At 34.2% G+C, this 15,386-nt stretch overlaps 1 protein-coding gene across 4 annotated transcripts in view; it reads left to right on the top strand.

Annotated features, from left to right (window-relative positions):
- Positions 1 to 386: 386 nt before the first annotated feature.
- The window catches only part of LOC107980969 (LIM/homeobox protein Awh), a 172,727-nt gene continuing 157,727 nt past the window's right edge, over positions 387 to 15,386 (top strand). For 2 of the 4 annotated variants that reach the window (XM_031926005.1, XM_031926003.2), the window contains exon 1: positions 388 to 528. Coding sequence is in view for 1 of the 4 variants with exons in the window: in XM_031926002.1 (XP_031781862.1) it covers positions 492 to 528; positions 690 to 742 (90 nt within the window). In the remaining 3 variants the exon portion in view is untranslated. Of the gene's footprint in view, positions 529 to 689; positions 743 to 15,386 lie in introns of all 4 variants that reach the window. The other 2 variants (XM_031926002.1, XM_031926004.1) reach the window with 2 other exon arrangements.

The raw sequence follows: 15,386 nt of genomic DNA, 5'->3' as shown, positions 1-15,386 counted from the left end.
GTTTTGTTTTTAGAATACAATTAAATCGATTAATTGTGATGTAAAACTAAACACAATAGCAAATCAGAAACAAATAAGGATTAAATGATTAATAAAGTCTTTCTAAACATAAATAAAATATTGTCAAACTAAGCTACTTGAATTTGTAATTTCGTTGATTACTTTTCACTGAATTATTATTTCAACAAAGCATTTTTATTAGTATGCATGTGTATACGTACGTATGTGCATACGTGTTTCTCTAAGGTAGAGTCTATTGAGATAAGGGGCGGGTACGAAGGCGGAGCTTATACTGTTGTGTACAAGTCAGAAACGTCCTTCTATCTAGTGAGATCCTCCTCTTCATAAAGGTACAACCCCTTTATTTGACCTGTACAATTCTGTGCCCTGAGGGTAGTTTGACTGTAAAGTTGCAGAGGGGACAGGTTTCGTGTATACATTTGCTGCACGTTTGTGTTTGTAGAGTTTTCTACACAGATGATCCTGTACTAATGATATCAGTATTGGTTGAGCTTCGATTGAGGCAAGGTATATTTCTGTAATATATATATATATATATATATATATATATATATATATATATATATATATATATATATATATGTGTGTATGTGTGTGTCTATGTGCGTGCGTGCTCGCGTGTGTGTGTTTTATATGTTTATGATATTATAGAGAGTATGTGGTTTCAGAATTTTTGCAAATGAGCAAAAAATGCTTATATATTACGAATAGCAAGATAAAGGTACAGTTATTCATTTGCTTTTACATTGGTAAAAATACTTAAAATTTGTATAATATGTAAGTCAGATATAACGTGTAAAGTACTTTGCATGTTGAAAAAAACAAAATATTAATTATAGCTATTATAATAATATACTAATACAATGTTATTTATTATAAGAAACATATGAATAATATACAACATTAAAGTATTAAAAATTACTGACATGTTTAAATTATCACAAATAAGTAACTGAAATGTTTTATAGCAATCTTTCTTTGATCAAAAAAACAAAATCGTCTTTTAGTTTTAACTAAATTTTAAACTAATCTAAAACCAATCCATGCAAATGGTTTTACTTGAACATGTGATATTTATCATAGTTGATTGGACTGAATTTAGCAATATTTCTGTATACTTTTTTTTCTTAATATCTTTTTTATCATACTTTTTCAATAAAAAGTTTCACATTTATGTATTAATTTGTTGCACATTATTTTAGAGTGATCAATTACAATAACAAAGATTTGTGGCATTTAGAAATTCATAGATATTTTATCCAGAAATAAAAAATTGATACGAGACATTACGGCCTAGGTGAGAAATATTTATTTTAATTCAGGCCAAGCTCAGCTAAGCCATCGGTGAACGTTACACAAAATGAATTGACACACACATGAATTTATGCTTTTTAAAGATTCAATAAACAATTTATGTGCGTGATAAAATAAAACACATCACGTAATATATGTTGTTTTATACAAAAACTAGAAAATTGAAGAAAAAGATCTGTTTTAGATCTCGACTTTTTGTAAATGCGACATTTACAGAAATTTATTAATGTAGTTCACCGGAATATTTATTTTCTTAGGATATCGCTTAAACTTTGTTTACATGTTTAATTAAGTGTCCTCTACAACGTGGTATTTTTTTACCCCCCAAGCGACATTATTTATTAGTATTCTAAGAGTTTTCTTAGAATATTTTTAAAAACTAGCTTATGATGTAAAATAGCAGTACAAATCATGGAGAAAAAGTTGGATAGGGCAAGCGAGGCTTTTTTTTAAGATTCAACAATTCAAAGATATCATCCCATGCTATCAGTATATCTATATAGATGCGCAGTGTTCCTCTCTCTTACAGTTTTGAGAGTATTTTGTACTCTAAACAATTTATATCACCATTCTAATGTTTGATACTATGAATTGTAAGGTTTTGACATTAGATAACACTGCATAATATCTTAAAAAAGGAATTTTCTAATAAAAATCCTGATTGAGCACCACTGCAGCCTTAAGTACATTTTTATTTTTTCAAAATGTTTAGCATAAAGCAAATATTGATTAAATACATATGTACAAGACAAGTGTTTTTAGAAAAAATTAAAGTTTTAGTTTTCAAATTTTTGTACAGAAGTATAATAACTACTTCTAAATCATTAACACTTACAAAGAAGTTCTGCTTACTTTCTGCAAAATTTTTATACAGACTTTTCTGCAGCAAAATTTTTACTGCTCTTCTTGTAGCACTTGTGTAAACGTTTAGCACCTGCTAAAGTGGATTTATATTTTGGATACGAATATTGTAAACTGCATTGAATATAATTGAAAAAAGATTCGCCATATAGGTGCTATCATCTAGATGATAGCACCGTAAATAGGTACTAACATCTACAATAGTATATTGTGTACCAAGGGCGTAAAGTGGGCTTTTTTAGGCCGAGTTTGGATTTTGCAGTACGAGTCAAGGCGAGTTAGCCCGAGCCGAAGGCGAGGGCGTTTACGAGCCGCAGACGAGTACTGCAACCACACGAGGCCAAAAAGCCCGCTTAGCCCTTGGTGATTTTCGCGTTTTTAGAAGATTTGCCAATGAATTGAGCAGCGGGCGTAAAAGTAGTTTTACGCCCGCTGTTCAATTCATTGGCAAATCCTGCTCGGTCGGAAAACGACTACTTTAGTCCCTAATTTTAGGTCAAAAAACGCGAAAATCGTACATGTGTTACAAAAAGACTCTTTCCTCCCAAGGGAGTAGTTTTTTCCCGCTGCTAAAAAAACTTGATTTTCCATTCATTCTACATGCATGGAAAGTGGCCTTTTTCGTAAACGTATCATGAAAAATATTTTAAAGAAAATAGTTAGTAGTTCACATCAAATATACGTGTGTGTGAATGTGTGTGTATGTCTGCGTGTGTGTTTGTATATGATCATCTACACATGTGTGTTTGTGTAAACGCTGAAATCAGTAAATGCGTTACAAAAAATATGGTGTGCACCAAGGGCTAAGTGGGCTTTTTGGCCTTGTTGCAGTACTCGTCTGCGGCTCGTAAACGCCTTCGCCTTCGGCTCGGGCTAACTCGCCTTGGGCCGACTCGTACTGCAAAGATACTCGGCCTTAAAAAGTCCACTTTACGCCCTTGGTACACAATATACTATTATGTAACACGCGAACGATTTTCGCGTTTTTCGTACCTATTAATAGGGACTAAAGTGACTCTTTTTTGACCGGCGGGCAAAAAAGTTATTTTAGCGGGCAATAAAACCTTTATTGCCCGCATATTCAAACAGCGGGCAATAATGGCCTTTATTGCCCGCTAAAAAGTCTTTATTGCCCGCAAATTTTTTTTTTGTAATTTAAAAAAAAAGTTGATTTTGATAAATTTGCATTATTTATTTATTTTATGTAATGTTTGAACAAGACAAGAGCACGGTTGCCGTGTCAAAAAATAGTTACATCAGTCTCTCTTAACACGTACGAAAAAATGCGAAAATACGTCCGCGCGTTACATAAAATATGGTGTGCACCAAGGGCTAAGTGGGCTTTTTGGCCTCGTGGATTTTGCAGTACTCGGCCTAAAAAAGCCCACTTTACGCCCTTGGTACACAATATACTATTCCAAAACGTATGTTAATACATCACATGAGTTTAAGAAGATCGAAAACTTAATACTAAAACTTAAAACTAGTACTTAAAGACTAAGAAAATTATATTATTAAAAACATTTTAACAACATTATTTACATCTTATTTATTTATATTTATATTTTTAAATCCTGAAAAACGAATTATGAGTATAAATACCTTTAACTTTACTGTACTAAAACCTTAATTATCCCTGCTGGCCCAATGTGGCACTCGGTGCAATGTTTTGTGAATTTTTTCACTGTCCGTAGGATTCTAAGTGTACAAATGGTTCTCTTGGAATTAGATTCAAGATGAATACTTTGCATACCTGCAGTTTTGGTATAAATGCAGGGATTTTGATTTGAATGCTTAGAAATAGCTTTGCGATAAAAATACTGAATTTTTTCTTTTTTTTTCGCTTATTATGCCACCTTTTTAGGTATAAAACATTTTCTAAACATTCGAATTCAAATTTCTGCATTCTTGCCAAAACTACAGGTGTACAAAGTATCCTCCTGAAATTTGAGCCTAAAAGAACCATTTGTACACTTGGAATCCTACGGACAGAGAAAACATTTACAAAACATTGCACCGAGTGCCACAATGGGCCAGCAGGAATAATTAAGGTTTTAGTACAGTAAAGTTAAAGGTATTTATGCTAAATATAACTAAAAAAAATGTCAAATGATTTACTTTAATTTTGTCATTTTGACTCATAAATCTTTCTTTTAAAATCTTTTTTTCAAATTTTTACCATTATAACTGAGTTTTAACTTTACTTATTCATCAATTAGTTGTTTTACTTAGTTTTACGTAAAAAAAATGCATTTTCAAGAAAATTAATCGATTTTTCGCCTGTGTTTATTTTTGTTTTTGTTAATTGGTTTTAGCTGAAATATTAATAGTAGTTACCATTTACATGTCATTTACTAAAATTGTTGATGGTTAAACCATATGGAACATGATAAAAAAGTAAATATAGATCTAGATTTTCAATTTGAAAACATAGCCTTACGAAAATAAGCCTGTATGCAAATCTGCATATACAGCTGCATAACTCAGAGCATATGTAACTGCAGAAGATTCTACCTAAAAATCAGCATATGTTTATACACTACCGTTTGCATTAATATTTTTACAATGCACTATATACGATTATGCTTCGGATTGTGCATGTTGTACTACATAACAGTATATTAGATTATCTGCCCAGATTTCGCTAAAGTTGTGCATGAAATTGTGCTTGTTTTTATGAATGTCTCAATTTCTACAATATGTATAGAAAATTTACTAAAATAACTTCTTTTCATTGCATTCGTTGCATGCATTTAATTTTACATATTTTTCTTTCTTTACAACACTTAATGCAGAAAATCATGCAAGAAAACTCTTAGTGAACCCTGCAGAGATCTCTACACGATTCTTATCAATTTTCTATAGAAAATAATGCAGAGATTCTTACGGAAAATTATGCAGGGGTTCCTGTAGAAAATTATGCAATGGTTTCTGTAGAAAATCGTGCAGAGGTTTTTGCAGAAAATGATGCTGTTAATTTCCAAAAAATGAGTTAAGTAATCCTACAGGAAATTCTTCAGGGATTTCTATATCTTACAGAAAACTCCTTCATAATTTTTTAAATAATAAAATATAAAATTTTGTTTAATGGCTCGCCTCTTAAGTCGATAATTATCTGAACATTCTGGGCAAATAAAAAATATGAGAGCTGCAAAAAGCTATCACCTGCAATCATGTCAAGCAGTAGCTATTGTGCTCTTTTCCGGAGCCAGAAAACAAAATTTTATATTTTATTATGTAGGAAATTATGTGAAATTTTTCTGTAAGGTATAGAAATCCCCAAAAAGTTTCCTACAGTATTAATAACATATTATCTGACACTACATGATTTTCTGCAGGAAATCGATACGAAATACATGTATTAAATTCTGCAGAGCGCATGTGTGCAGGACTAATTACAGTTTTTTTTGCATGATTTTCTGCATGTCATTTTTGTGAGGGTTGTATCGAAAGAACAATATGTGAAACAATATGCAGAACAATGTGCACAATAAATGAAATGATAAAAATGTCTTTCACTAAATTTCTTATACACATATTATTATTATAGAAATCGAGCTAAGAACATAGTTTTTGAAGAATTTTATACAGAGATTCGTACATAAAAACATGCGCAATTTCATGCACAAATCACGCGAAATTTGTGCAGGTAATCCACTATACAGGCATAATAAGATACAACATGCATAATCGTATATAGTGCAATATGCAAACATTAATGCAGACAGTAGTGCATAAACATTTATTGATTTTTATGTAGGTACTTTTGTCGTTAAAAATGCATAGAATTATGCAGTCATATATGCAAATTTGCATGCAGGATTTTTTCGTAAGGGTATTAGCATACTTTTAAAAAAAGTAACGCGACGTGCAGAGGTTGAAATAATCTGTGATATAAACCAATTTGATTCATGGTTCTCAACATTAGGAACGTTCAATGATTTTTACCTTTAGAGTGGGTTTAGTTTGAAGTTTGGACTTTCATAATATAGGCCGAGACATGTTTTCCCAGTATGGAACCTGTTTAAGCATAGGATTGCCACGATAAATTTTAGATGTTTAAACGCCGATACAATAGCCGAAATAAGCATTGTTTAGCATGGAAATGCCTTGAGAAAAGGTCGAAGAAAAACTGCGATCAAAATTTTTTTAAGCAAACCATTTTAATATATATATATATATATATATATATATATATCTTCCTATATTATATAGTCATTTTGTCAAGACTCCCCCCCCCCACCCCCCACTACCCCCCCACCACCCCTCCACCACCCCCCCACCTTGGCCCCCCCACCAAAACACGTAAAATTCTTTCATTTTTCTGTTATTTTCGAAAATCTCAAAAGTCTATGTCTACCTAGTGGTCGCGTAACCTTCAGCCTTCCCTTCATGACACGCGCTGCCGTACGATCGTCTCCCATTCTCGCTACGTGTCCTGCCCATCCCATTCGCGTGATTTTATTATTCTGTTAATATTTGGTGACGCGTACAGATTGTGTAACTCATCATTGTGTAGTCTCCTCCATTCCACGGTTTCCTCACCTTTCTTCGACCCGTATATTTTTCGCAAAACTTTATTTTCAAATACCTTAAAACGGTTGTCTGCCAGCTTAGTGAGAGCCCACGTTTCATACCCGTACAGAATCACCAGCAGTATTATAGTCCTGTATATTCTTATTTTAACGTTTTTAGACAACAGCCTCGACGTAAGTGAATTACTCACCGCGTAGAAGAGTGCATTACCCGAATGGAGTTTCTTATTTATTTCGACATTAATCTTGTTTCCATCCCCTTGTTTTAAGCCATCGCATATCGTGAAGGGTTCTGATACATTACCGCCTACTCGGACCTTTCCCTTGCTTCCGTTTAAACATATTTGAATTAATCTCACGAGTTTTTTTGGTACACCGATAAGTGCTAGATTGATACATTTTGCTTCACTTAATAGAGTCGTACGCTTTTCGAAAATCTATAAATAATTCGTGTATGGTTTCGTAAAATTCCCAGTTTTTCTCTAAAAAATGTCTTATGGTAAACATTTGATCGCTTGTCAATCTGTTACGCCGAAATCTGCACTGATAATCTCCTACTATATCTTCGATGAATGGAGTGAGTCTTTTATAACGTTTGACAGAATTTTGTAACAGGTTGCTAAAAGTGAGATACCCTTATACTTATTGTAGTTTGTCTTATCCCCCTTTTTAAAAATCGGTGTGACGATAGATTCCTTCCAATTTTCAGGTATTTTTTCATTTTTCCAGATAGCACATACTAGTTTATAGATTTTAGAAGTGAGCTCGACGCCCCCATATTTGAGTAACTCAGCTGGTATAGAATCATTTCCCGCGGTATTATTGTTTTTTAGTTTTCTAATCGCGGTCTCTACTTTTTGGTAGCTTCGTTTCTCCATGAGGAGTTCAGCGGTGTGAATTTCGTCTCCTAATTCTTCGCTATTTTCGTGCACATTTAATAATTTATCGAAATAATTTTTCCACAGCGACGATAATTTGCTGTCATTTGTTATGAGGTCCCCGTTTTCGTCCTTCATCAATTACGCTCTACTCCTAAAACCCTTTCAGATGACGTTTATTCATCTGTACATTTCGCAGGGGTTATTTTCTCTATTGTTAATTTCTATTCTCCTAATTAGGTTCTTTTGATACTCCCGCTTCTTATTTCTGTAGATCGCGCACACCTGTTTCCTTACGTCAGAATACTCTTTTACGGTCCTATCGCTTCTATTTTGTAAGCTATCTAATTTAGCCTTTTTACGCCTTTTAAACCAGAGTTCGCACTCTTCGTCAAACCATGGTTTGCTCTTTGGCTTTTTCTTTTTACCCAGTACTTTGTTCGCGGCCTCTTTTACCGTTTTTTCGATGTCCCCCCATAAGCTATTCGGTTCGTCATTCCCCTCCGGCGATGTGTTTGCTTCTTCAAGTGCCTGAAACCTGTTATTAATTTCTATCTGGTACCTAATTCGCTCTGTTCTATCTCGTAATTATTCAATATTGAAGCATTCTACGTTGTTTGTTTGCTTACTATTTTGATTCGCCACTAATCTAGCTCTTAATTTGGCTACTACTAGGAAGTGATCCGAGTCGCTATTTGTCCCTCTATAAGCCTTTACGTTGAGAACGTTAGTATGACGTCTTTTTTTAATGAGAAAATGATCAATTTGGTTCTGCATGGCCCCATCCGGCGATGTCCACGTTACTTTGTGTATATTCATGTGCTTAAAACACGTAGTTTTGATTATAAGATCTTTTGCCGCCGCAAAATTTAGGACCCTTATATACTGTTATCATTGCTGGCTTTATGCAGGCTTCCCTTCCCTGTAGTAGGCTTAAACGTTTCCACCCTCCCTATTTTAGCATTGAAATCGCCTAATACTATTCTTGTGTCGTAAGACGCAAACTGGTCGATTAACTGCTCCAAAGTTTGTATTAGAGATCCTTAGCTTCTTCTTTATTCTCCGTAGGACAGTGTATATATATATATATATATATATATATATACACACACTATTCACCTTCGGTGATGATGTACGAGAACCTATCATTCACGGATTTGAAACTTAACAGAATGTATGATGCTTTTGCTTACCATAAATCCGGTGCCAGCCCCCGCTCCCGGCTAAATACAAGTACGTCAAGTTACCCGATGCTAGTACTTCGCCTTCTGGCCACTGCGATTTCTGTATTGCTACCAAATCTAGATCGTACCTATCAGCTTTCTTTATGGGTTCTTCAAACGCGCCCGCTCTGCATAAACTGTAAACATTCCAAGTTCCCACCCTTAATTCTGAGCCATATTTACAGTATATACGTATCGTAATTATTAAATATTAATGGCGTTTCAAACTTAAACAATTCATAAAAAGTGACATAACCGTGAAAAAAGTAAAATTGTTTTGTGAAGATGTAATAGTTTTATTATACTTTTGTTACACTTAAGTCGCACTGTACTAATACATGTTTCATAAAATTTCAAGTAAAATAGCATAGATGATGGATCATAGTACATTTTTCGCAAATTAAATATGCAGTACAGAAAAGTTGGTAAAGAGTGTTCTACTATGATGAATGCGTTAAAAAGTGTTATAGAATTGTGACGTTGTAATAACTAAAGTGTGAAAGTGTATGCCGAATTTGTAAAATCAAACTCTAGTGGAAATAAATTTTGTGCCAACATGTGTTTGTATCGGTAGACATGAAATTTACTAGGTTATAAGTGTCAAATTTGAATGTAAAACCACTTATTAGCCATTATATCATGTTTGTTTTCAACACAACTACTAGTAGAAGGTCAGGCCCATTCTGAAACTTTAGAGCTACTTTTTTACTATGAAAAGGTATCTTTTTACTGTATTGAGGTTGCCAGAGTTCGGATCAAACATTCAGATTTTTATATTTTAAGGTTTAAAATGCAAATAAGGTAGCCTTAAAACACACACTCATATATATATATATATATATATATATATATATAGGGCTTTAAAAGTATTTTATTGAAAAATTCAGAAAATTTCACAAAAAAAAGTATCAAGGTAGTTTTAGTTAAAAATGCAAAAATTGCTTAAAATCTCAACTTTGACCAGCTAGAACTCGAAGCCAAATGAAGGAATCGCGCAGACATTTTTTTTGGGAGTCAGGTATAACATATAGAACATATATATACAGTTTAGGAAAAAATAAAAATTGTCATATCTTCGATTTTACAGAGAAACACCCATATATATATATATATATATATATATATATAATGGGACGATCCATGTCAACCGGATCAGTGCTGTGTCCAAAATTTGGAGTGACCAAAAAAATAGCCCGAGGGCTCATTTTGAAGCTTAGGACATCTACTTTCAGATTCCGTGTGCGCCTTTGGAAAATCCAATATGGCGGCTGGAAACTCAAGAAAAATCGAGTTTCCAGATTAAAAAGCTTGTAAAAATAAAAATTCGCAACCAATCTAGTTATTTTTTGGCTCAAATTGTAGCTGGTGGACGCACTTTGAAAGCTGGGGTGGTGGGTTGGCACAATCCAACATGGCTGATCCAATATGGCGGCAAAAAGTCTAATAAGTTTGACAAATTTTTATAATCAACCGATTTGCACTAAATTTGGTACACGGGAGTTTTTAGGGTCGTTGATTACAAATCTGAGGTCATATTTTTGAAATTCAAAATGGCGGATCCAAAATGGCGGAGGGGTTTTTTGAGAATCAACAGATTTGTATGAAATTTGGTAAAACTCGTCTTCGTGGCGCTCCCGCGCCACTTGATGTGGGGGTTTTTGGGGTCGCCAGTTACAAATCTGAGGTCATATTTTTGAAATTCAAGATGGCGGAACCAATATGGCGGTCGGTTTTTTTAAAATCAACAGATTTGTATGAAATTTGGTATATGGGGTTTTTTGGGGTCGGTGGTTACGAATCTGAGGTCAGATTTTCTTCATTCAAGAGGCGGATCCAATATGGCAGACGGTTTTTTTCGAGAATCAACCGATTGGCACCAAATTTGGTAAATGGATATTTTTGGGGTGGCTAATGATGAATCCGATTTCAGATTTAAATAATTTTTTGCCATAACACACTGTGCTGTGATTTTTAGTAATCTCGTTTACCATCCTAGATCTGCCATCTTGCATTTGGAAATCTGTCGCCTGATTCGTGATCAGTGACCCTCATATATTAAATTTGACGGAAATCGTTTGATTTTTCAAAATCGCATCCTCCATCTTGAATTTGGAAAAGATGACCTCAGATTCATAACCGGCGACCTCAAAAATCCCCGTATATTAAATTTGGTGCCAATCTGTTGATTCTTAAAAAACCGTCCGCTATCTTGAATTTATAAAATATGATCTTCGCAATCAGCGATGCCTAAAACCCAGTATACTTAATTCGTATGACCCCAAGAAACTGTATAGCATAAACTTAATATCTCGATAGTTCATCTGCATCCACGAGATGACGGATGACCAACCAGAAATAAATAAATTTGTTTGGGATATGAGTATGGTTGACAATTTTGATATTTTTGGCAGTCATTGAAATTTATTTCCAAGTGTGTGCAAAATAGTGGTGGTAAATTTCGAACCTTTATTTTCCACCTGTATTTTAACCCCTTTATTTTCAGTAATGACAGTCCTTTTCAGGATAGTCCTTTTTCTGAGGTATTGGGTGACTTCACAACATCTGGGTGCACTCAATAACAGTCCTTTTCAGAATAGTTATTGATATTGTAATTCAGGTGCGTGTGGAACATCGGTGGTTACTCTCCAACAGTCCTTTTCAGGATAATTGGCGAGTTTCTCTTAAGTTTTATTTGTGCCCAGTATTCTCAGTTGCGACAGTCCTTTTCAGGATAGTCCTTTTTCTGAGGTTTTATGTGACTTCTCAACATCTGGGTTCACTAGTAACAGTCCTTTTCAGGATAGTTAGATTGGGGGGTTCTTTAAAAATCGAAGCATCAATAATACAATACAACATGGCGAATGTTAACAACGCAAAGGTACATTCTAAAAGATGTATCAACCCATTGGAGCTTGAAGGTCATATTGGAACAAACTTACGTACTATTAGTAAGTCTGTTTCACAAATGTTTCCAACGTTAAGTCCAGCATCAAAAATATGCCACAGTTGTAGGAAAAGAATTTACGACCAACATAAGGATGCTTCTCATGAAAGTAATGCCTCTGATGTTACTGCTGAGGATTTTCTTCAAACCGAGTCTACTGAGAATACCGCTAGTGACATTGAGATACCAGACGATCCATATGTCTCTGTTACCAAGAAGCCTCGCATTTCGAGAGAGGAATCTTCAGAAGAGCTTTTAAATGGATTAAAGGATAAATTCAAAAGTTTACCTGAAAACGACCCTCTGCGAAAAAGTATACTCACTATTGCACCAGGCTCTTGGACTATCCGTGAAACCGCAGAAGAATTCAATTGTTCCTTTAGGATGGCACGTGAATCGAAGAACTTGAAAAGGTCTGGTGGCGTCTTAGCAATTCCTCCTTTCAAGAAAGGAAAAAATTTAAACGAAGAAACAGTCTCAAAAGTAATCGACTTCTATGAATCTGAGGAAATTGGTCGGATTATGCCGAACAAAAAGGATACTGTTTCCATAAGAAATAATGAGAGAAAGGAAAGGAAACAAAAGCATTTACTGCTTTACGATATAAAAATTTTGCACAGAATTTTTAAGGAAAAGTATCCGGAAAATCCTTTGGGTCTGTCTAAATTTGCCGAGCTTCGTCCTAAATGGTGCGTACTTGCTGGTACTTCAGGTACGCATAGCGTCTGTGTCTGTATTATACATCAGAATGTGAAAACGATGATTGATGCTGCGAACCTGAAAATGTTAACAAAAGATTCTGCAATTGAACTGAGTAATTATAAGGATTGCATAAATTACATTTTATGCAAAACGCCGACTCCTGATTGCCATTTGCGGAATTGCACAAGATGTTCTGATATGGAAAAATTCTCTGATTTGGTTTTGGAATTATTGGAAAAACATAATGTTCAAGAAATAATATTCAGTACTTGGCAATCTACAGATCGATGCACTCTTGTACAACAATGTTTGTCAGCAGAAGATTTTGTTGAACAATTGTTAAACACTTATACCTCATCACTTTATATCTCAAAGTCAAACAGAATTTATATCTAAAAAAAAAGAAAATTTACGAGCAGATGAAGTATTGGTCTATTGTGATTTTGCAGAAAATTACGCATACATTGCACAAGATGCTGCGCAGGCTTTCCATTACAACAACGACCAGTGTACAGTATTCCCGGTCGTATTTTATTATCGCTCTGAAATTGGGATCCAAAATCAAAGCAATATATTACTTTCAGATAGCACAAAACATGATGCAGCAGCTGTATATTTGATGCAAGAAAAGTTAATACCAGAAATAAAAAAAGTATGTCCTAAAGTCAAGAAAATATATTATACTTCCGATGGTGCGAAGCAGCATTTTAAGAACAGAACGCAAATGAGGTATTTAATGAATCATAAACTTGATTTTGGTGTTGAGGCTGAATGGCACTGCAACGCTACGTCGCATGGAAAATGTGCTTGCGATGGTCTTGGAGCTTGTTTAAAATCTGCAGCGACGCGATACAGTTTACAGGCTAAACCAAATGACGCTCTTTTAAACTCAAGCACACTTTTCACTTGGGCACAGTCAAAGTTTGAAAATATTAAGTTCTTTTATTACACCAAACAAGAGCATGAAAAAACAATTAAAAAACTCAACAGACTATTTTCTAATCCGCCTGCTGTCCCCAAAATTCAAACAAGTCATGCTTTTATACCCACTACCGATAATAGACTTATAATTAAAAGGTACTCTACTGCAAAAAATAAAAATGATGTTTTGACATTGGAATATTAATTAGTTAACTTATAATACTATAGTTTAAAAACTTAATTTATGTAAATCTGAATTCACATATGAAAAAAAACCGACCGCCATATTGGTTCCGCCATCTTGAATTTCAAAAATATGACCTTAGATTTGTAACTGGCGACCCCAAAAACCCCCACATCAAGTGGCGCGGGAGCGCCACGAAGACGAGTTTTACCAAATTTCATACAAATCTGTTGATTCTCAAAAAACCCCTCCGCCATTTTGGATCCGCCATTTTGAATTTCAAAAATATGACCTCAGATTTGTAATCAACGACCCTAAAAACTCCCGTGTACCAAATTTAATGCAAATCGGTTGATTATAAAAATTTGTCAAACTTATTAGACTTTTTGTCGCCATATTGGATCCGCCATGTTGGATTGTGCCAACCCACCACCCCAGCTTTCAAAGTGCGTCCATCAGCTACAATTTGAGCCAAAAAATAACTAGATTGGTTGCGAATTTTTATTTTTACAAGCTTTTTAATCTGGAAACTCGATTTTTCTTGAGTTTCCAGCCGCCATGTTGGAACTGCCATATTTGATTTTGCAAAGGCGCACACGGAATCTGAAAGTAGATGTCCTAAGCTTCAAAATGAGCCCTCGGGCGATTTTTTTGGTCACTCCAAATTTTGGACACAGTACTGATCCGGTTGACATGGATCGTCCCATAATATATATATATATATATATATATATATATATAATTTATTTTTAATCATTGTTAAAGAGGGGGAGATTTACATCATCTAGATTTTAAATAACTATATTTTAAAATATTAATATTAAATAAATAAATACACCAAAATTTACTAAAATATTAATAATTAAGATTTATTAATAACAATCCAAAATATTTGTTTAAAAAAAAAAAATTTTAATAATAATAATTTTAAACAATTATATTATAAAATTAATAATTGTACTGCTACAGTCGAAACTTCGTAGTTAAAACATTTCTGGAGCGGCTGGAGTACTAAGGCGAGCGCGCGGCGCTTCAAGGTTGGGAGCGACAGGCTACCAAGGTTTGGGGCGGTTGAAGCGCCGAGTGTGTTGGTGGCGCTGTACTTTCATACCGTCGGAGGAAGGCAAGGAAAAGCAAGGATAAAATCTAAAACAAAAATGCTTTAATCTCCTTACCTCACGCGCAAAGCGCCCGATATTAAAACCAAAATAAAAATACTAAAACCCATCCACCTTGTGCGCCTCCAGTCTTATCAGAGAATACGTCTTAAATAAATGCATTGGCAGATTGGAGAAAGATCGCTGGCCTCCGAATTGCCGCCAGATTTAAAAATACATTGTTTTAGAGATATAAGGAATTAAAAAATTTTGAAAAAAAATTGAAACCTTGATATCTTACAAACCATAGGGGTTTAAAAGCTGTGCAATGAGCTTAGCCAAAACACATAAAATATAATCGAAGTACAAAAAAAAACTAATTTTTTTTCAGTTTTTGATTCATTACTAAAAAAATAAGTAGTCAAATCACTTGCAATTACAATGGGATATAGTTTGGCACGTGACCCATCGACATGATTTTTTTTGCGAGGTTATGACGTTTAGTTTCAGAGATATGAATTAAAAAAAGAAAACCTTTTTCATCTGCTGAACAAAGCGGTCGATCCTGAGCACCAAACGAGGAAAAGTAGGTAATTTTATTCTCTTTCGAATGCATTATAGATTAATTGTTTGTAACAATGAGATGATTGAGAAAAACGCAAAATAGTGTTTTTCAAAAATCAAAAAAGGCCATTAAAAAAATATA

The sequence above is a fragment of the Nasonia vitripennis genome, assembly GCF_009193385.2.
Source record: "Nasonia vitripennis strain AsymCx chromosome 3 unlocalized genomic scaffold, Nvit_psr_1.1 chr3_random0007, whole genome shotgun sequence".
Lineage (NCBI taxonomy): Eukaryota > Metazoa > Arthropoda > Insecta > Hymenoptera > Pteromalidae > Nasonia > Nasonia vitripennis.
Note: the sequence above shows the minus strand (reverse complement) of the source record. Positions and strands in the feature narration are given on the sequence as shown.